At 42.9% G+C, this 23,994-nt stretch overlaps 1 protein-coding gene across 2 annotated transcripts in view; it reads left to right on the top strand.

The window, feature by feature from the left end:
* The window catches only part of PDE8A (phosphodiesterase 8A), a 413,353-nt gene that overhangs the window by 293,111 nt on the left and 96,248 nt on the right, over window positions 1-23,994 (top strand). For both annotated transcript variants that reach the window (XM_089685705.1, XM_089685704.1), the window contains exons 2-3: window positions 6,429-6,485; window positions 17,373-17,563. In XM_089685705.1, coding sequence (XP_089541831.1) covers window positions 6,429-6,485; window positions 17,373-17,563 — 248 coding nt within the window. The remainder of the gene's footprint in view (window positions 1-6,428; window positions 6,486-17,372; window positions 17,564-23,994) is intronic.

A 23,994-nucleotide genomic window follows, 5' to 3' on the forward strand; every position in this document is an offset into this window, starting at 1 on the left:
ATGAGACCTCATTCATATGAATGGACTCCCATGCCCTGGGACACGCAGGGAAGATGTCCCTGCACTACTTTGGAAATCGCAGCCTGCACGGGAACTGAGATTCCTAATACAGTTGCAATTTCCAGTGCGGGCGGCGTGCCGTTAGAGTGAATGGCACCCACCTGTGTGGGTAGTGCAGCTGCAGGCATTTGGTCCCGCAGTGGCACCACCTGCACAGAAGTGAACCGAGGGTAACACATGTTTATGTGCATTTATACGTGTTTAGACACATCTAGATTCATCAAGCATTTTTTTTGCCAAAATACTGCTGCGTTTGGATGCACTGGCAGTGTTCTTATTTTTTCCATTTATTTTTTTTACAGCTCCCAAAAGCCCCTGCTATTAAAAGCTTCTAAAAGTCTATGTGTGCATGGACTCATAGGATAACATAGAGGGGCATTTGGAAGCTGTAAAAAATGCCTGACACTGCTAAAAGCGACTGCAAAAACAGCCTGTGTGCATGAGGCCTCAAAATGCCAAAACACTGCTCCACAACTGCGTGCATTACACATGGTTGCGGGGCAGTCCTGGTGCAGCCCCATTCACTTGCAAGGATCTTGTTTGGCGGTGGTACCACATGCTGAATGCAACCTGCTGTTTATCCTTTCTGCGGGATGGGCACAGCCCTAAGCAGCTGTATTGCTTTGGTTAGGTGGGCAGTTGCAGGAAAAGGTAAAACCAAAGCTTAATGCCTACTTTTACGAAACGACCCCTATGAGATAAGTGACAGAATCTGCCAAAACTGTTGTTTCTTCCCCTCCCTATTCACATAAACAGGAATACTTGGCTGGGCCAGAAAGCTCTTGTTTATGGACCTATGGCTGATTGTGGTGTCTCAGAGTAGTCAGATCATGCCTGTGCTTCTGATCACTCTTCTCAAATCTGTGGGCAGCTTTATTCACACTACGTGTGAAATCTCTTTTTAATGTCATAAAAAAGATCTATCTATAAAATATCTATATATCGTTAAAAAAAAAAACAGCTTGAAATATAATGTGCCAGCACCTTCAGCTGAAGCAGTGTTTCTCACTTTAGCACCCTAGAGTCCTGTCTGGGTTCCCCCGGGGTGCCCTGAGCATGGAAGCCAGTTTGCCCTGTCCTGGATCAGCCTCATGAGTTGCCATGGTGTGGGCGGGCCAGCCACCAACACCACAACAACTGGTGGCACTCTAAGGCGGCCAGCATGCTCGGTGTCATTTGGTCCTATGGTGATGGTGCCCAGCTTGCCTGCACCATACAAAACATAACTTTGATCCAAGGAATGCGACATGCAGGGCCGTCCTCAGCTTTCAGAAGAAGACGGAACTCCTCCAGACCTCCTCCACCTCCTGCCCTCTGCTGCGCTGCTGGAGCAAAAAATTGGGGGTCTCTATAATAGAGGGACTGTGTGATTTTTGGGTCTGTATCACTGGGGTATGCGGTGGGGAGACTTCTGACATGATGGGGGGCCTCATGTCATGCGTGCATTTAAAGTGGTTCTAACGTCTAAACATTTTTGACTTTAATGCATTCCATGCATTAAGGTAAAAAATATTTAGGCATCGGTTTTGGCCCCTCACCCCCTTCTACTTACCTGAGCCCTCATTCGATCCAGCGCTGTGCACGTCTGCAGCTCCTCTCTCCCCTCACTTCCGGGTCTCACAGGCTTTTGCTGAGGCAGCAGGTGCAATTGGCTTCCAGTGCTGTCAATCAAAGCCAGTAATGAGGGAGCATGGGGGCGGGGCCCGAGTCCCGCTGTCTGTGTTAATAGACACACAGCAGTGGGGCTCCAGTGTGTGCACACGCAAGTGCCCCTATGGGAGCCAGCTTCCCTTGGGGGCACTGGACACAGATGAGAAGCCAGGAGCACCAGCGGGGGTCCAAGAAGAGGAGGTTTCGGGCTGCTCTGTGCAATTCCATTGCACAGAGCAGGTAAATATAGAGATATTTGTAAATTTAAAAAAAAAAAAAAAAAAAAAGTCCTTTACGACCACTTTAAAGGGTGCTGTGAGTGGAAAAAGGAATGAGAAATACTAATCTAAAGCGCCCTGCTATTACAGCCACAGTCACTTCTGGGTAGTGTAGGAGCTTTTCTATCAGTTTAAATCAAGATCTGAATAAAAGGAAGCAAAAATCTAAATCTATAAATACATTGTAAAGCTAAAGCATGTGTCATAGAAGAAGAGGTCTTTTGTGAAAGCTGTTCTTACGTATCGTCAGTTCATTCATTGAGATGGCAATAACCACAATGATCTGGTGTCCATCACTAATAAAAGGAGCAAAAAAAAAGCTACGTGGAAAAAAAATCACATTAAGCTGGAAATAATTTGCATTGGGGCTGTCAGACAATGCACAACCCTCATGGTTGTTTCTAAAATGATGAACTATGAAGACAAAGCAACTTTGTTTCACATTTCCATGAAACAGAATCTTACATGGCTGAATACTTTTCATACTGTAAGTAATATTGAAACGAGACTAAACATAATTATTGTCAGTTTTGGATTTTGCCGGAGCCAAGGTCAAGCACAAATGTTAGTTTTATCTCCTGTCGGACATGATAACAAACACTGTTCCAGTAGATGACTTACATGGTAATTTATACTAATATAAGAAGTTTTCATGTGAATTGTACTATTGTAACTAGCTTTAATTGAGTAACGTGAGAGCAATATTGTAAAGGGATACTTGACAGCATAAAGGCTTATGTCCTTTAGGGTTTGGCACAAGGGTCTTCAGGCATCCAGAGCAAAGTGGAACTTCACTCTTTCAATCAACATGGACTATTTTTAATCCTTATGCTGCTAACATCAGTAAACAGATATGAAAGTACCGTATATCCTATTTACTAATCTGGCTGAAAAAAGACAAAAGTCCATCCAGTTCAACCATTAAAAAGAAAAAAAAGTTATCCTACACCCACAGTTGATCCAGAAAAGGCAAACCCAGCATGTTCCAATTTGCTCCTGTAGGGGAAAAAAATCCTTCCTGATCCCTCAAGAGGCAATCTGATAGTCCCTGGATAAACTTTACCTATAAACTTTACCTATAAACTTTACCTATAAATGTTAGTATCCAGTTATATTCTGTGTATCTAGGAAAGAATCCAGGCCTTTTTTTTTTTTTTTTTTTTTAAACAATCCACTGAGCTGGCCAGAACCAACTCTTGAGGGAGTCTATTCCACCATTTACTTGTTTAAACATTTTTTATAACATTTCTTCCTGGTTTCCATTCCTAGGCAAATTATTTCATAATACCAACAGTCTTTAGTAGGGGAGGTAAGGTTCTCAGCTCAGCCAATGCCTGAGCTAAGGGTAGATGGATTCCAGGAAGTAAATGCTATATGAATCATCTGCCCTTACCAGAGGCGGACTGACCATTTAGGCATTCGGGCACTGCCCGAGGGCCCGGGGTCAGTAGGGAGCCCCATGAGATTCTCCTGGTACCTTTCACAGTCTTTTTTGGCTGTGGTTTGAGTGTGGGCGAGGCCACAGGGGCCCCATGATTTCCTATTGCCCGGGGGCCCCATGAGTTGTCAGTCCACTCCTGGCCCTTACTCAAGATGGCCACTGCCAGAAATGCCAGGATATGTTTTTCAAAATGATTTCTCCGCATAAAAAGGTATGAAGGCATGGATGGATAAGTGAGTTTGCTTTGAATAGTAACAATGAATTAGATAGCATTTTTTGTTTTTGTGGTGCTCAGATGCAGTGCAATTACACTTTAAAGTGACACTAAACTCTGGTCTAAAAAATCCTATTTGCGTATGTGTAGAGCTATCCCTGCAAGAGCTGCTGGTAATTTGGGCCCATGCCCCCCACTCACAGCATGCACAGCCAGGCACATGGCATTTTCAGCATTCTTCCTCTTGGCTCAAGAATCAGTATAGGGGATTCTTTTAGGGTTTTATTGGGAACAGGAACTAGGCTAGGAATGGAGACCATGGGATAACCCATAACTGTAGACGTTGAGGACTGCTAGGCTTCTAGCTGCTCTGTACAAAATGCTGGCTATATTGCACAACCTTCAGCTGTACTGTCACTTACCTGAACCTGTACAACTCCTGGCTGTTTTGCAAACAGCAACAGAGAAAATTTCCCAGCTCAGCTTACCAACCAGCCTGCAACCAACCGAATTTACCTGTCTAACAGTTCACGTTAAAAACAGGGGTTTATTTTGCACACATTTACAAATACATGCCTAGCTGCAGAGCCTTTTCACAGTACCCCAATATTCTGCAATTCCTAACTCTATACATTTTGAGAGCCTCCAGGCGTCACCCTTCCATGTTCTCCTTGCTCTAAAGGTCTGACTCTATTGCACGGCTCCTGGCTGCACTAGGCACACGTAAGCAATATGGCATGTTCCTGGCTGTCATACACAGCTCCTGGCAGCACTGAGCACACCTAGGCAGTATAGCCTTCCACACCTCTTGGCTGCAGCTCCTGACTGCACTGAATTGTAAAGTAAAACACCCCACAGTCACTGTGTAGCAGGATGAAGTACTCACTCCCAGAATAGTGGGACTTCTGCACTCCTGCTCCTCTGACTCTATCCAGACTCTGACCCAAGCTCTCTCTATAGTTAGTTGGCCCCCCAGCTGAGCCTTACTGGGACCTTGATGCCTTCAGAAAGGACTCCTCAAGCTTCTCTACCCCAGGACCCTGCACAGGGGTCTCCTCCAGGAGGCTGTACCCTAGAACTCTGCCCCCTGGTTGCCAGGCCTGAGAATATTTATGGGCTTTCTCTCCACCTTCTGGGCACGCCTTCCCAGGGATTCTCTGGAGTTTCATAATTATTCAGGATTCCTGTCCAGCTCTCCCTCCCACTATCTGTCTAGAAATCTCTATAAGACAGAGGGGAACTAGCAGAACAACAGCCTTTGAGATACTGAACAGCCCCAAGCAATTAACTCCTGCTACCCCTTAGGTAGCTAAGACGTGAAGCTATAATATAATTTGGCCTAGCAGCCTACTCTACCTAGGAGAGTGCTACATATATATTCTTAACTGGAAAAAGTACCTTCTATTGCCTCCTTAAATATCCAAATTCCTTTGGTTTGATCCTGTGATTAGACTTCTTGTCAGAAGGTTGCTACATTCATTCTCCATGGTCCTAATGTATGTATTAAAAGCGGAGCTCCACCTAAAAGGGGAAGTTCCGCTTTAAGTCTTTGTCCCCCGCTCCCCATTAAGGATTGGCACCTTTGGGGAGCGGGTACCCGAATTTGACAGGTACCCACTCCCACTTCCGCGGTGATCGGAAGCGGAAGCTGTCGTCCCCCCTCTCCCCGTAGTCTTGTTGGGCACGTGACAGGTGTCAGAAGACTACAGGGCCATTCACAAAGCACAGCGCTTCTCGTGCATGCGCAGTGGGCACCCAGCTGTGAGGCTGCAAGCTGTCACAGCCGGGTGCCCACACTGAAGATGCTGGTGCCAGGAAGAGAAAACGGCCAGTGAAACCAGCCATGGTGAGGACACTGCTGGACTGAGGGACAGGTAAGTGGCTTTAATTTAAGAGTCAGCAACTACAATTTTTGTAGCTGCTGACTTTTATTATTTTTTTTAGGTGGAACTCCGCTTTAATCTTCTCTTGCTCACTCCTGAAATGGACAGTGGGATTAGTAGTATGTATAGAGCAGTACAAATGACCGCACTGCCCCTTCCAAATAAAAGGCAACAGGGCTGGAGCACTCAAAAGCCAGAGTTATGCACTGCAGCTAAATGCCCCCGTGTGCAAGAGTCCTAACGAATGTGTTTGGTACTGTATCTAAAAAGTAACAAACAACTAAACTTCAGCTTTAATTTTGCCATGTAGATGCACGTACTGGCTTATTTAGTAAGGAAAATATGCAAACCGCAGTAACCCATAGCAACCTATCAGTAATAATATATCCTTGCTCTACTAGCTTTAGTTCGAGGAAAAGCAATAGGTTACTGTACTTTGTACCTCCATTATTAAATGGAGGCATCAGTGTCTTTGTGTATCTATTCCTCCGCAGTGATCAAACAGTTCCTCTAGCTGCGGCTACAGATTATATTTTCCCAAACACTAGCACAATGGGTGAGTAATTTGTTCTCTCACAAATGGCTCTTAATGTGTCAATGGTTTTTTGCAGGTTGCGATAAAATCTTAGCAGCCATCCACATTTTCACTTGTTGTATCAAAACAAAACACTTCATAATATATTCATGATTTTTTGATTAGGCGTTGCAGCCACAGAAGCAAATACTGGAAATGTAGAGAAAACAAATCTTAAAATCTGCAAACATCCAGCAGCAAGAAGTTCCAACTTTGAGTTTACAATGCTGTTTTCTAGATAACCCAATAGTACTGTGTATTGTAATGTATGTATTTCTATTTGAAGGTTTGAGGATGTACAATGAATATCATGTTCTTTTTCTTATAGGCAGCTGTAACAGAAGTGCAGTTTGGTCCAATGAGACTCCACCAAGATCAACTTCAGGTATGGCCGTGCAATGTTATGTCAGAGTTCTTTGTGTTCGTGTTGTAAAGGAACTAAAGCTGAAAGTTTTTTTAGTTAATTTTGGGTAGAGTAAGGCAGGCCATGTGTTATGCAATTTTCTTTCCTGCAGCCATGGGTTGCAGGAAAGAAAATCCCTGGTTTCCCCCAGCAACACACTGGGGAATCCCTCCTGCGGAGCTATTGTGTTCTGTCAGCAGGCGGCACGGGTCGCTATCCCTTCCAGGAGAACACAAGGATTATTGCTAGTGGCGATAGCCACTGGCAATAATCGCATGCTAAAAATCCAACATGCCCATAGATGGATCGAATCTCAGCTGGTCCCTGCTGAACCAGCCGAGATTCAATCCATCTATGGCCAGCTCAAGGGAGGATTATTACCCATAAGTTTTTTTTCCTGAAGCCTTCTGTGTCTCATTGTAGAGATTTCCCCTCACTTCCTGTCTCATATCCTCAACAGGAAGGGAGAGAAAATTCCTTTAAAAAAAAATAGGAAATCCCTGTCTGTCAACAGGTTCACTAAAATATAGCATACACTTTGGAAATTGTCCCCTCTGTTCCTTTTTCTGAAGTCAGAATTTTGGATTTTCTTTCACTTTCTTAATTTTAATAGTCACCAGTAGGGATAAGCTGGGGTTTAGTCCAATCTGGGTTTGCTTCAAACCCCGAAGTTTGTTGTCGTTGCTCGGTCAATGACTTGTGGGCGAGAGATTCCCTGCCCTACAGCTGCACATTTACGAAAGGGCTGGAGATCCTCGTGACGTCATTGACCTGATGTGACCACATGGCCATATTAAAGCAATGACATTGACCTAATTTGACTATATGCCCATATAAGGGTTAATGATGTCAAAAGCATTCTACCCCTTTGTGTACCCCAGCTCCTTGGTACTTCAATGACTGCTAACTTCCAGGTTCAAACAAACTGGACTGAATTCAATCCTGTACCTAAGCCTGTAGCCAAGTTCATTGCTAGTTACCAGGACAAATAAAGAGGGAAATCTCCCTAATGGGGACACAGACAACAATAAAAACCTGATTAGTAGTTTTAATCCCTCTCCAGTCTATCCAAAACTAAAAAAAAAAAGTTGTCTGCAGTTGCACATTAACTGTCTGTTGCATCATGACCACCATATTCCAGACCTCCACATTCAAACTGCCCATTAAATTGAAGTTGGAAAGTGATAATTGGAATATTCTTACTTTGGGAAACAGTAAACAGTTTTGAAGTCAGCATGCAAATGTGAGTATCGGGGAAAGAGTCTCATATGTTTATCTCATCTAAATATAATCCTTTCAGAAGGTGTATTCAAATGATTATATGCATAAACCCAGTCCACTATGTTTCTCCCCCAAAAAATTAGTGAGTAAGAAAGTTCTTTGGTCATCAGAGTCACGTGCACTCTTTTTTTGCTGTAATCTTCCACTTGTGAATAGGTGAACAACTGCTCCATTAAAACCACCACAATGTGTGTGTTTGTGAACCTACTCCCCTTGGTATAGACCTCCCGATTACAAGAGGTCAAAACAGACACAACTGTATATATGGTAAGTTGATGGTCTACACTTCCAGTTCCAAAGTTAACAGGACCAGGGGCGGACTGACCATTTGGAAACTTGGGCACTGCCCGGGGTCAGTAGGGGGCCCCATGAGATGCCCCTGGTACCTTTTTCATAGGCTTTTTTGAGTTTGGGCAAGGACACAGGGGCCCTATGATCCCCTATTGCCTGTTGGCCCCATGAGTTGTCAGTCCGCCCCTGAACAGGAGCACTGATACACTACCATGCAAAAGGCTCTTTTTAAATGCATCATATGACCCTCAAAGCAGTAAAACCAGATCTAATGCTCTCCATTTAAAGCCTATTATTAACACAAGATAGGGAACCGAATATACTCACGTTAAAAAAAATAGTCAGCCGACATATAAATGGTTAAACATATTCACTTCCCTGGAAATCTGGAAAACACGGGCTCAAAGGTAGATACCAAAAACACTGCCAGCAGTTCCAATGCTGAGCGACTGTGCTATTGAACGTGATGACATCACTCAGTAAACTCCGCCCTTTACTGAGCCTACTGTGTTGCATAGGATACTACAGAAATCTTGTAAGCTGATAACTTTCCCTCTGCTGACTGTTATCAGTTAGCATTCTTCCCAGCTTTCCCTGGGGGACTACAGAACATCTCCCTACTATGTTATGAAGAACAGGGGAAGGTTTTCTATAGTTCTCTTTTAGATAGATACAGTGTACTGAGTGAGTGTTATCACCCTAGTACAGGAAGTGTGACACTGGCAGGATCACCAGGCGAAAATATAGAAAGAAAGTCTAAAAAAGGGAAAATGAATACAGCCACAACATCTCATAGGACTGGTAAGCTGCCTTACGTTACTTTTTTGTTCCTGGATTTCAATATGCTTTAGAGCAGGGGTGTCAAACTGGCGGCCCACCAGCTGTTGCTAAACTACAAGTCCCATCATGCCTCTACCTTCTTGCTTGTAACTGTCAATCTTGCAATGCCTCATGGGACTTGTAGTTTCGCAACAGCTGGAGGGCCGCCAGGTTGACACCTGTGCTTTAAAGCATAACTCCATAAAATCTTTTTTTTTCTCCTATGCAGTGTGGCTGCACCCACACAGCACGGGTTAACTGTTTGTTTTGTCTAGGGGCACACCGATCCATCCGAAAACCGCACTCCTTCACGTCCAGCAGTGGACTGTTCCTGCCATCCTCACATCTACAGCCGATCTATGGGTGTGATGACATCAGGAACAGTCCGTTCACAAGACCGCTAGTGTGCGGGGATACAAGGAGCAGCGGGGACCAGTCTTGCGCTCAGAGGATCAACGGATTAGGTAAGTATATCTCCACTCTGAAATCCCCTAGACAAAAACAAGCAGTTAACCCATGCAGTGTGAGCACATCCCCACTGCATGGGAGGAAAAATGTTGTGCCTGGAGTTCTAGCCATAATGGTAATGTCGGCACAACTGGTTTTCACAGGTTGTACTGGTCCCTCAGCGGGTAATTCTGTATTTCTGTTGGGTTCAGAGTACACAGCTGCTACATTATATACTACACATGCTACATACACCAGATTTTCTGGTCATCATGCAAATGAGGGCTCCTGGTCATTTGGCTTTCAGTCAACCCTAACCTATTTTAGAGACAAATGCCTGTTGTTTAAAGAACCTCATAGCTTTTTCACCTTAAAACCCAGAGTGCTTTGTGAATCCTGTGTCATAGGTGTAGTAACCTCCCTGGCGGTATTCCCGAGTGTAGCTCGGGGTAAAATTTCAGTACCACAAGCGGTAACCCCGAGCTACACTCGGGCTTACCAATGCGGCGCTGCTCCGGGATCTGTTCTTCTCTTACCTTGTCCTGTGCTCCCGCGATGCCTGTCCTGCAGTGTCCCCTGTAATGTCCTCCGGCGGATGCCGGCATCTGTCTTCTGGGTTCCGTCCCCTGCGAGCATCTGGACAGAATGGCGGGAAATTTGAAAATGACAAAAAGTGACATTCACTAAATTCACTAAAATTACATAGTAAAACATTACTGTATCAAACCATTTCACATACATTTTGTCCCGAGTGCTTTGTCCTGTGCCCTGCCTGCATTTTTACTGTTCTTTCTGCCTGGAAACTGAGAAACGTCCATGGCGTCCATAAAGCGTCCCTTTAGGTCAAAAGCGGTTTTAGACCGGCTAGAGAACAGCGATAGTAAATCAGAACCACTTGCAGAATTGAGTGATGATTTGTGGAGAAATTCGTCATCAGACACTGAAAGCGATTCTGCGACTTTGCTCAGTGATGTGCGAACTTGGCGCTATATTTCAAATTTCAGTGTTTTTGGTTTGATTATATTATTGAATTAAATTTATTAATATTATATTATTATTTTTTATGATTAATTATTAAATTATAATTTATGATTTCGTGTTTCAAATTTTATCATACCCGGGATGTTTACTAGACTCTTGTTCGGACAGATTTTAGTGAGTTATTCCTAAAAATTACAGGCCTACAATAAAAAAATACATATTTCCATGCAAAAAAATGTACCGCTTTGAGCACAGAAATATAGACTTAATCAGACCACTAGGGAGGTTAAATGTTCATATGTAAAACAAATATTTACCACATATAACTAGTAAGTAAATAAAATAAAGCAAAATGGAGGCATTTATTGGTCTTTTTTAGGACTCATGTCAGGACCTGGGTCATCTGCTGGTGATACTGTTGTTCCTGGAGCCAAAGGATGCAGTTCTGGTGGCCACCAGCGGGTGTCTCCCAGCAGCCAGCTTATTCTAGCAATCAGGTTGCACCTGATACTGGCTGCTGGGAAGGTATATAATCCCTCTGTTGATTGAAGGTCTGTGCTTCAGTGTTCTACCTTTGACCCGTGTCCTTGCCCGATCCTGAGACCTGCTTCCAGTACCCTGTTCCCTGCATCCAGTACCCTGTATCCTGCCTTGCTCTCCTTGTCTTCTGCCCTAGTCCTAATCATGCCCTGTTCATATGAGCTCCCTCCATTTTGTTTATGGCAACTGTTGGGTTGTTGTTCTGTGGTTGCAGCACGTTTATTTTTCACATTTACATTGTGTATGGTTTGTTGGTGTTGGAAGGGTGTTATTTATGTTAATAAACTGTAAAGTGTTACTAAACCCAGGACCCTGCATTCACTATATCTGGTCTCCCACAGTACACACAACATGGATATGCAATTATTTTAGTAAATATAAACTGCTAAATACCTTTTCTCAGCAGTATATAGCAGTCTTGTGACTTCTATCAGTGTCCAGCAAAGCACTAGTTAAATCTTGTAGGAGGAGTTTTCATTCTGCTCTAGGATGCAGAACCGCTGACCTCTGTCTGAACAGTGCTGATTGGCCCTGTGCTGATCACATGCATTCTCCCAAGAAAAAAAAACCTCTCTAGCAATATACACCAAACTGAGCATGTGCAGAGTGACTCCACTCGATATGTCTTATCAGGAGAAGAGAGGGGGCACTGGAAGAAGGGGAGGATCAGAGAAGACAGGATCAAACATCATTTTTACACAATGCAGAGGATTAACCCCTTAGGTTTCACTGTGAGTATAACAAGCATGCTTTACAGCATATGCAGACTGATTTTACTGTTGTGGATTTAGTAACACTTTAATCTTACTTGGTCTAGCTCCTGATTCCTTGAGGTATAGCCCGCTGATCTCATCCCTACTGGATACCTGCATTTGGTGTCCCATAACTTTGAAGCCACTAAGGCTGGCCATACATTATAAAATTTTCTGTACAATTTCCTTTAAGTTTACCTTCAACTATGTAGTACAAGGGCCTGCCTAATTGGATAGTGTTGTTTCGGTTTGACCTCATATTATTTGCTTTTTAGTAAACCTAATGGAAAATTGTATAATGTGTGGCCAGCCTACAGATCAGATCGGCTACACCTGGGAATTGGAAAGTATCTGGTCTGGGTATTTGCTAATTGCTGCAATATGCACTCATAGGTTTTGAACTTTGCATTGCTAGTGACAGAGGAAAGAGAATACTACCGGCAGATACTGAAGGAACAGACTAGGAAACAGTTGATGGAATGCATCTATCTGGCTCATTCTTTTGTTGATTAGGGCAGGGTTTTGTTTGCTGAGGTTCAGCCCCTAATTCAGGTTTGTGCATAGTTGGCTTTGTCTTGTATTCTAAAGGTGATATTGACTTTTCTTCTCCTCTTAATGTTTCTCAAGTGGAATCTCTAGTGTGACTACTGGAAGCTAAGCCCTACTTTTTTTTAGCATCATTCAGTATATTCACAAGAGGCTCTACTGGATTATATCAGTGCAGTACACTCTCTAGTCCAGAGGTAGAGATCTACCTGAACAATGTGAAAGATCAAAGATCACCGGGGTTCGACACCTTTATTTTAAAGAAATTAACTAGCAAGGCCTAACTAAATAGTGAGGAAAATGTAAAAAAAAGTAACAAAACATATGTAACTGTAAAAATATAAACTTAAAAGTGGACAGTGTCAGTCAGAGCAGTAGACAGTGTTAGTAGGGCAATGGATGGTGTGTGGACAGTGTCAATAGAGCAGTGGACAATGTTGATAGGGCAGTGGTTGGTGTCTGTAGGACAATGGATGATGTCAGTCAGTAGGGAAGAGGATGGTGATAGTAGGGCAGTGGATGGTGTCAGTAGTTTTTTAATTTGTATTTATTTTTACTTTTTTTTAGGAGCCCCATTGAGGGGCTTTGATGAAATATCAGGGGTCTAAACAGACCCCTGATATCTCAGTTTTGGGACAGAGAAAGGGACTAAGGACAGAGATTGCCCAGTCCCTCTCTCTGCAGTCGCAGCTGCACTGTACAGTGAATGAATGGGAAGCGCTCTTAGGATGCCTGTTCATTCCCATACTAAAGCATAGTAAACACAGTATGCATCAAGTCCATGTTCCAGCCTCCCAGTCTTACCTGCTATGCATATCCAGTCTGATGCAGCTGATGCTACTGCTTACCATCCAGTCTGATTCCATTGATCCTCTGCCTGACTTCGCTGATCCTCTGTCTGCTGCCCAGCCTGATGGTTCTGTGCCCACTGCCCGTGCCCGATGCCCAGCCTACCTCTGATATCTGATGACCAGCCTGCCTCTGGTCCAGTGCCTGATGTCCAGTCTGTCTCTGATGGTCCGGTGCCCAATGCCCAGCCCACCCATGATGGTTTTGTGCCCAATGCCTAGCTACTCCATGATGGTTTTGTGCCTGTTGCCCAGCTGGTCTTTGGTACTAGGGTTTGGGCCTCATCAGCTGTTGGGTCTATTGTTGTTGAATCTCCATGTTTGTTGCATGCTTGGTGGTATGGGTTGCTTATTAGGTCGAAGATCCCTATTTTTGCCTGTCCTTTTTGCAGCCATTTGTTTCTGTTGCCCCAAGGCCTGGTAGCCCAGATAACCACTTTGGATGTGAGAGCTGTGTTTGCCAGTTCAGCCACAGTAGAAGAGGTCTTCTGAGGGAGAGCAGAATTCCATGTGAGCATTGCCCTGACCTAGATATGCATAGCTGCTAGCAGTGTGAAGCAGTTTCTTGCAATCCAGATGAGGAAGCTCCAGTTGGAAGAGGACACCCTGGTGTCACAGTGCCTGTGTGGACCAGGGATTCTGGTATAAAGGATGGGTTCAAACCTAATGTAGGTGATCGGCGCTGCACATCCGCAGCCGTAAACACCAGCACAGAAAACGCTCTGCCCCTCAGGAGATGCATGCAGGTTCCATTAGTCCTAATGGCACCCACAGGCACTGGAAATTGCAGCAACCTCTTCGTGCACTGGGAACCGCACTGCTTTTGTGGTTTCAGTGCAGGCTGTGATTTCATAAATTAAGCAGAGACCTTATTCCTGCATTTCAGGAGGCATGGCAGACCATTCAAATGACTGGGCTGCCACTCCCACCCAAAACGCGGCTTGCTGCTGAAGTGTGAACCTATCCTAAGCCTTTAGGTGAACTTTGGAATCCTAGCATTGGGGCATGTGCTGCATTAGGGATTGGTAAGCTCCAAATGTTGCACTTCTTCAGGGATCTAGACAGCGGGGAACCCAGCCAAACTTTGGACCCTGGTGGGGGGTACGCAGTCAGCTTCCAGACCCCAGCAGTGGGGTTCATAGCCAGTTACCAGAGCCAGGGGGCACACTATCCAACTGGGTTGAATGACTCTAACCTGAAGAGAATGAAAGAGTCCCCAGACGTTCTCAAGGGGGAAGGGGAACTGTCAGGATTCCTGTCAAGACCTAGGTCACCTGCTGGTGGTACTGTTCGGGATCCGAAGGGCGCAGTTCCAGTGGCCACTAATGGGTGTCACCCAGCAGCCCAGCTCATCCTAGCAATTTGGCTGCACTTGATACTGGCCGCTGGCTAGATATATAATCCCTCTCTTGACTGAAGATCAGTGCTTCAGTATTCTACCTGTGAGCTGTGTCCCTTCCTGATCCTGTGACCTGCATCCAGTACCCTGTATCCTGTTCTGCACCCCTTGTTTTCTGTCCCAGTCCTAATCCTGCCCTGTTCATGTGAGCTCCCTCCATTTTGTACATAGTGTTTCTTAGGTTGTTGTTCTGGGTTTACCGCACTTTTATTTTTCACATTTACAATGTTTATGATTTGTTGGTGTTGGAAGGGTGTTATTTATGATAATAAACTTTATTTATTCATACTTGGTCTGGTTCCTAATTCCTTGAGGTGTAGCCGATCTGGCCATCCCTGCTGGATACCTGAATTTGGTATCCTTTACAGTCTTAGTAGGTACTGATCTCCAATAGTTGCAGCTGCTTCAGTGGTGAGCGACCCATCTTTCTCAACGTAAAAAAGATATAAAAATTACGTGTTTTAAAACTGTCAAAAATATAAACAAAATTGACAAAAAACAATTATAGTTTCCATTTTTACATACATCAGATATTTTTCTGATCTGTGCCTCTGTGAATATTTACCATGAATGAGTGCAGTTCAGATGGAAACATATAAATTGCATGGCGTAGGAATGGCTATATTTCATGCTAGGAGACAAGATGGAACAAGAGGTCAGTTGATGACATGGGTAAGCTTAGGAGAACTGAGACAGTATAGAAAGGCAAGTAGATGTTTGGCAGGCTTGGTGGAAACATCATCAATGAAAGACGTCTAGGAATAAACTAAGACACATCCTGAGAATGGATTATAGACCAGAAATAACTCTGGATGGGAAGATTGTGGATTCCTAACTATTCTTATGTAGCATTGACAGTTTAGTGAGAAAAGCAGTGCTCTGCAGATATTTAGAATCTACTAATAGGAACGGCCAGTGCATTTAATACCACAGATTTACATGCATTGGTAGAACTACAGACTAACATTTTGTTGGTGATTTTGAGATCATTTTTTTTTTTAAGCTTGTATATCTTTATTAAAGTTGGCTTCACGCTTACTATGGAACAAGAGACCATTTCTGGAGTATACATAAGACATCATATCAGTTACAGTCATTTAACATGATATCCCTATATTAAATCATGTAATGTATATATGTTAAGCCAACCATTGTTTTAATTTGCCTTGTTATTCCTATGCAAGTAAAATATGTAAACATAACAGTACAGAATAGAACAAAGAAATATCACACGTTCATACCAAAAATTCTTAAGCCATATGTCTTGTATATTTCTGACACCAAGTGAGACCAAGGCATGACTGAGGCCACCCAGAAGCTCCCTAATTGTGAAGGGTTTAGGATGGATTTGGGGGTCCCAAATTTATTTATCCTTTTGTCCTACTCAGAATTAGGTTTCATAGACAGCGCTTGATTGCAGAGCAACTCAAAGTATTCACATTCAGTTTTTTTGTTTATCAAACAATGCCAGGTAAGTAGTGAATTCAGTCATGTTCAGAAACTGTGCTAAAGTCGGGATTTCTGTTAGGACATCCAGGCTTCGGGAGGCTCCCAGAAACTTGTTTGTAGCTTCCTGATCTGTGTCTGAGATCGCAAGGAGCTTGTATATTCAATGGCTTTGGCAACCAAGTTTCCTTATGGTGCAATTTTTTGGCACTATAACTTAAAGTGGTTCTAAAGCCTAAACATTTCTTACCTTAATGAATTCCTTACAGTAAGGTAAAAAAAAAACATCTAGGCATCAGTATCCCTCTCACCCCCTTCTACTTCCCTGAGCCCTCACTCGATCCAGCGCTGTGCCTGTCTGCAGCTCTTCTCTCCCCTCACTTCCTGGTCTAATTGGCTTTGCTGCCAATCAAAGCCAGTGATGAGGCAGTGGGGGGCAGGGCCCTATTCCTGCTCTCTGTGTCAATAAACAGAGATAGCAAGGCTCGGAGCGAGCCTGCACAAGTGACCACACAGAAAGTAGCTTTCTGTGGGGGCACTTCGCAGAGGGGAGGAGCCAGGAGCAACAGTTGAGGACCACAGAAGAGGAGTTTCGGGGCTGCTCTGTGCAATTCCGGTGCACATAGCAGGTAAAAACCTGTTTTTTGGTTTATTTTTTTTAATCTGTTTACTAAACAGTTTTGTTAAAACAAGCAAAACGAAAAACATATACAACAGACAAGTGAATACCCATGCAAGGGTGCAAAAGAATCAACAGATCAGTGAAACATGGCTAAGGCATGGGTGACACTTATAGACTTGAGATGTGGCTTGTCGCTGTAAACAATCATGGTACATGAAACTATTATGGTATAATGAAACATGCATTGAACGATGGCCCTGTCATAAACCTGTTTGTTATTAAAAAAAACAAACAATCACTTTAAGCACAGTATTTTTGGTGCTAAAAAATCATACAGAAAAAAACTATTATTACATCAAAAAGTATTTTTGTGATTCTAAAATCCCATATGAAACAACAGTTTACGTCTTATCCTCACTTTAACCTAATCCAAACTTCTAAAGATGGCCATACATGGACTGAAATTTGCCAGGTTCAGAAGGAACTAGATGAATTTCGATCCATGTATGTACTGCAGGCAGGTTAATCAGTAGGTAGATCAACTTCTGTACAACCAACCTGTTAGAAAATTTATGCCCAATCATTGCTGCTGGCTTCACCTCCTGATGAAGCCATGTGGCAGTGGTGTAACGCGTAGACAGGAGCCTAGGTGACGTCACAGCTGTACCAGAATTGGTTGTCCGAAGCGTCCTGGGGGTATTGTGTATCTGTATATGTTATGCAGAGATATTTTATTCAGTGTGTGTGTTTTGTCAAAGCTTGCTGTTCACACTGCTCTAATACAAGCTTTATGTAAACAGGCTTAACAACATTTGCGTTTTATTCAACCTTCCTAAAACTTTAGAAATATGGAAAACTTATATTTTCTCCTTTTCTTGTTTCTTTTCTATTAATTAGGTACTTTTAGTATTTGCCAAAGAAGATAGCCAGAGTAATGGATTCTGTTGTGCGTGTGAGAAAGCGGGCTTTAAGTCTAACATTGCTAAGACACCAGAATCTGCTTTGGAAAGTTATTTAGATAAACATCATGAAATTATCATCATCGATCATAGACAGACACGATGTTTTGATGCAGAAGCTCTATGCAGGTATGTAACATCTAACAGATTCTATTGTTTCAGCAACATTGTATATTTCATTTTTTTCTATAAGATATTACCTCTTTTCAGGTAGTTGTGGATGGCCATTTCGTTCCTGTAGTATAGTCAAGCCTTGGATCTTTCGATGGGTTCAATTCACTAAAGTTATATCAATTGGTATTTCACATACCGACCCTTATTTTCAGCAATAAGGGCAAATCAGTAATGAAAATGATAGTCACATGGCTTAAATGACAATCGTTATGGCATTTAACACATTTGTCATAGCTTAGAGACTTGAGGCATTTGTGTTCTGTGCAATAAGGTGGCTTTTATTATTCTTCAATTTTGTATCAGTTTGACTTGTGCCTTGTGACACATGCCCAGCTTTGTGTTGCCTAAATAGAGTAGCCTTTTGGCCTGAAGTATGAGATTTTAAACTGCAGTTTATCAAATGCCTATTAAAATAGCAGACAAAGAGAACTGCCAATAGATTCAGCTCTCTGCCGCCTCTCTCATTTTCATTGCCAGAGTAGGCACTCCAGAATTCTTCCAGATTTGCAGTTTTAGATACTGTCTGAAGAGGAACTTCAATCCCACATTCTAATTTTTTTGTTTCTATTACATTGATAGCTGAATTATGCTTAAAAACCATACTCACTAGCTCAGCGAATTTAACATGGTCTGGTGTCAGCTGCTGCTCCGTCTTAGCACTCTGGGTTCCACACTACCATCCTCTCTTCTGATATGTCATGAAGAGGACAGTTGACTTCTCTGGGTTCTTTCAGTGCAGTGCAGCACAAATTGTCCTGCGCCCAAGCAGTGCGGCGTACATTGACCCAAACCCTCCTGGGATGCATGACTTCAGTATCACAGGAGGCTTCGGTTAAGTGCTGGAGGGCAGGGAGATTGGAAGGGGCTCGTGTTTGGTCATCATTATTGTCTAGATGGGAAATTCAGAAGTGCAGCTCCAGGACCCACTTGAAAAGTTCTTAACCCCAACTCCCTTCCAAAAAAGTTAAATCCAATTGTGGCGGTCAGGAGTCAAATCATAGAGTCATAGATGTCTGCTTTAAGATCTCATGGGATTTTCATTTTTGCTAAAGTTTGATAAGAAGATAGATCGATTGATCTATGTAGCACATACACTGAAGTTCCTGAATGTTAAAGGATAAGTTCACCTTTTAAAAAAAAAATACAAAATGCATATCTTTTTGAAGGTAAAAAAATGATATATTTATTATTATCTTTTTATTAGGAGCCTGTAAAGCATTGCACCTGCAATCAGCAGAACATAGGTACAATCTCAGGCTCCTGCAGACAGTCAGTGTAGCTGTCTGCCCGTACCTCATGTGTGCAGGCACTTACTGAATGACAGAAAACATCAATGAACTACCTAGAGTGTTCATCAGTGCTCTGGTACTTCATTAAGAACTACAAGCCATCAGCCACAATGGCTGACAGTAGTCGTACAGTTGCAAGAAAAAGTATGTGAACCCTTGGGATTACGTGGAGTTTTGCATGAATTGGGCATAAAATGTGCTCTGAACGTCATCTAAGTCACAACAATAGAAGAACACAGTCTGCTGAACATAATACTACACAAACATTAGATGTTGCCATGGTTTAATTGCACATAACATGTAAACATTCACAGTGCAGGGAGGAAAAAGTATGTGAACATTTGGACTTAATAACTGGTTGACCCTCCTTTGGCAGCAATAACCTCAACCAAACGTTTCCTGTAGTTGCAGATCAGACCTGCACAACAATCTGGAGTAATTTTGGACCACTCCTCTTCACAAAACTGTTTCAGTGTAGCAATATTCTTGGGATGTCTGGTGTGAAACGCTCTCTTAAGGTCATGCCACAGCATTTCAATCGGGTTGAGGTCAGGACTCTGACTGGGCCACTCCAGAAGGTGTATTCTGTGCTGTTGCAGCCATTGTTTTGTTGAATTACTTGTATGCTTTGGGTCATTGTCCTGTTGCATCACCCATCCTCTGCGGAGCTTCAGTTGGTGGACAGATGGTCATACGTTTTCCTGCAAAATGTCTTGATAAACTCTGGAATTCATTTTCCCATTAATGACAACAATCCGTCCAGGCCCTGAGGCAGCAAAGCAGCCCCAAACCATGATGCTCCCTCCGCCATGTTTTACAGTGGGGATGAGGTTTTGATGTTGGTGTGCTGTGCCTTTTTTTCTCCACACATAGTGTTGTGTGTTCTTCCCAAACAACTCAATCTTGGTTTCATCTGTCCACAGTATATTTTGCCAGTAGTGCTGTGGAACATCCAGGTGCTCTTTTGCAAACTTCAAACGTGCTGCAATATTCTTTTTGGACAGCAATGGCTTCCTCCGTGGTGTCCTCCCATGTACTCCATTCTTGTTTAATGTTTTCCTTATTGTAGATGTGTCAACAAAACTGTTAGCATGTGCCAGAGATTTCTGTAGGTCTTTAGCTGACACTCTGGGATTCTTCTTTACCTCATGCAGCATTCTGCGCTGTGCTCTTGCAGTCATTTTTACAGGACGACCATGCCTAGGGAGCGTAGCAACAGTGCTAAACTTTCTCCATTTGTAGACAGTCTGTCTTATCGTGGACACATGAACATCAATGCTTTTGGAGATACTTTTGTAACCCTTTCCAGCTTCATGCAAGTCAACAATTCTTGATCGTAGGTCTTCTGAGAGCTCTTTTCTGCGAGGCATGGTTCACATCAGACAGTGCTTCTTGAAACCAGTAAACCCAAAACAGGTGTGTGTTTTCTTAAGGGCAGGACAGCTGTCAGCAACACATCCAATATCATCACACTGATTGGAGTCAAGGTAGGCTCACTCCTGGCTCCAATTAGCTCTGGGAGAAGTCATTAAGCTAGGGCCTCACATACTTTTTCCTCCCTGCACTGTGAATGTTTACATGTTATGTGCAATTAAACCATGGCAATATCTAATGTTTGTGTAGTATTATGTTCAGCAGACTGTGTTCTTCTATTGTTGTGACTTAGATGACGTTCAGAGCACATTTTATGCCCAATTCATGCAAAACTCCACGTAATCCCAATGGGTTCACATACTTTTTCTTGCAACTGTAGTTCTCCGATTCACAGTACTCTGTGAATGAGGAACATGGTCAGGTGGGCAGAGCCCCCCACGGCCGTGTTTTTGTTCTTTGTTTTTTTTTTTATTATTGTGACAGCTGGTGTCACAACAGGAGATCAGGGGATGTGGGTGCTACTGCATCAGTAACATGTTACACCCTGAATACGGGCTTAACATATTATAAAAGGTGAACTTAGCCTTTAAAATGCATTCCCAGCCAGTGATCTGCATGCCCCCTGCCTCCCACTTTTCAGTGCTTGGGAACTGAGCAGCCAATCACCAGGCCTGAGAGCCATCATAGGGAGGCGGAGCATGCTTACCAAATACTAACTTTCACAAAGTCCGTGTTCCCATAAGAAATTCAGGGTTTCCAGCTGCAGGTCAGGGCAGCCAGGAATCACGGCCAAGAAAAGTGCAGACCTTGGTCTCATTTTACATTCATCATTAAATTGGTTCATCATTGGTCATTTATACAGGTTCACTTTAAACGAGCGTAGAAATAAATCTTTATACTTTCAAAAACGACCAAATAAATAAATACATTTTATATATATATATATATTTTTTAGATTTATTTTACTTCCAAATGTAATAAGATTTAGCATACATATTTACTATTTCTTTCTAGATAGACCCCAACAGTGAGTTAAGCTGCCTGTCCTTGACCCTAAACTGAGCAATATACTGAGAAGTCTCTTTTATTTATTTCTTTTTTGCTTAGTGCACAGTAAGGCATGTGATTTTGCTTTCTACAGTATTCTTTGCAGGTAGGGATTACTGTCTTTTCTAGAACCTGGAAACTGTTGCTCTTCTGACCTGTCAGCTGAGTTCACACATGAGCCAGCTGTAATAATCTGTTCATGTCCACCACTTCTAAGCTTTGTTCCACGCTTACTTTGTCACGTGCAGAATTTGATTTTGCTTTCCTTCCATTGTTTTGTTTTTTTTTTTTTTACATTCATATTTTCTCTGGTGAAAGGAGGTTTCCTCTCAGCTGCAGATATCTTTTGCTTGCAGGTAAGCGGTCTCTAGCAACAGGTGCAAGTCAGAACGTAAAGCTGAGGTTTAGGTATGGCAATTTGTACATATTTACTTGTCAGCTTGGACCAATGTGAGTATGTATGTGGCATACCATAGAAGCTGGAAATCACTGTAGTAGGCACCACCACTACAATGGCCTCCACTAGTTCCAGGTCCTGTGCTGAGTGGCTGCTCTTCTGCATTATGGACACAGGAGATTGTTGTCTTGCCATAGGGGCCATTCGGAGGACACTTTCCATTCCCTCAGGGAAAGCAAAGTGTTGTCTTGATTGAACTAGGTGGAGATCATGTGATGTCATGATCTTTATCTTGTCCAATCAGAGAACACTTTGCATTCATTGAGAAAATACAAAGTGTTCTCTGAATGGCACCTGTGCCCAAGCGAGCAACTTGCAGTGTTCAGTAAAGTGTAGCCACTCGGCTCAGGACTGAAAGATATTGGAGATTACTGTAGTAATGGTGCCCACTACAGTGATTTCAAGATTCCACAGGTATGCCACATACTGTACATACATTAGTCCGGGCTGGACCAATGTAACAATGTACAGTTGTCATACCTAAACTTCAGCTTTAAGGTTAAATGTGCAATATTATCCCAGTTTAAAATACTGTATATGTTGTTTAAATATCCTGTTTTAGCTTGCTGTAATTACTTGTCAGAACTGTTGGTATCTGGTCTTCATTTTATGTTATCAGCATTAGTATGGCTGCCATATTTGGGTAGCCTCAGTCTGCACAGAGAGATCATGTCCTTATTCTTCTTTGCTTAAAGCAGAACTTTACCAATAATAACTTTATATAAAATGTTCTTCAGCAAGGAACATACATTCCAATTATGCTACCAAAATTAGTGTGTGCTATAAATTGTCTCTAGCATTGTTCCTGTTTCTTCTTGCTGGAGGCTGCCATTTTGCTGAAGCCCAGAGCCCCTGAGCAGCAGTATATCTTTATGCCGTTAGCAGACTGGCCTCTACATTTTTGGCACAGTGCTGAAAAAGAGAGAGCAACTGAGTATGTGTAGAGCAGTGTGAGAGAGTGTATTGCTGGATTTTAAGCAGTATAGACACTTATTTTAATGTTTTACAGCTATACCAGCAAAAGGGGCCAGCCTGAAGTGATCTAGCAGGACCTAATATTCTACCTTTAAACTATGGAGACTTGTGAGAATCCAGACACAGATAGCTCTGTGCAGAGTTAGTAATGTGATGAAGGGATTCTGCTAGTATCACACATCGTGACCTGAATACTTGAAGGACTGGGAATATTTTCTCAGTTGTGGCCAAATGAATCAAACATGCAATAGGCAAGACTGGGCTATCTACACCAGAAATAAATAGAACATGTTACAATATTGAGTGTGTAGAATAGTTTCTACCCTACTACAACTATTCCCAAAATGCAGACCCTCCTTAGGGTTTTGTGTTTGTGCTCCTCAAAGCTTGTCATAACACGGAAGAGAGGAGACTTGACAATTGTGAAAAAGAAATGGTTGCCAAAGCTTGACTTATACTTTCAAGTCACAGGTTACCTGCAAGCAAGATGATTCTACTGCTAGTTGGAATAACAGTTTAAAATGGAAGAATTTACTTGACATCATTTACACAGTGCTAGGACTGTTAGACTTGTCTTCTTACCCATAGTATCAGGGTTTGAGGCTGCTCTTTCCCCCAAAGTCCACCATGCCATTCATAGCTTTGGTCCCTGACATTATATATACATTCTTCAGTACCACTGCTTTTCTTCTTCCCCTCAGCCAACAGTCATTAACCATAGGAAGAGTTGTAGCACAGGTATGATTAGTGAAATCCAGCTGCTGGGAAGATGACGAGCCATAGTACCTAATAAGGCATGTTTCATGTCCCAAATTGGGATTTTTAGACAGCAGTGTGGTAGTAGGTGCTCACATGGTGGCTTCTTTTCCCCTTCTTGGCTTTTACGAAACCTCCTCCCTATGTTCCCGTGCTTCCACTTAGCACAGAGTATGCTGTGCAGTCATCCGACCCTTAAGCCTCCCATATACGGGTAGAATTTTGTTAAAGTGGTAGTGAAGTCTTGACTGCTACTTTTACCTACAGATAATCGTATAATGTAGGGAAAATTAATATCTCTTTAGCATGTTTAGGAGATATTACAGTGAGCAGCAGCTGGTGACGTCACTGGCACATGCACTCTGAATGAATGGCCTACTCTTGCCAACCCTTCAGAGCTCTGTGCCACCGACATGACTTCCATGACCATGCATGGGAGTGATGTCATCACGGCTTATCCAAACAGCCGGAGCCCGCGACCCTGGAAG

This window comes from Staurois parvus, unplaced genomic scaffold (genome assembly GCF_062004578.1).
Source record: "Staurois parvus isolate SC_StPar_1 unplaced genomic scaffold, SC_StPar_1.0 ptg000381l, whole genome shotgun sequence".
Classification (NCBI taxonomy): domain Eukaryota; kingdom Metazoa; phylum Chordata; class Amphibia; order Anura; family Ranidae; genus Staurois; species Staurois parvus.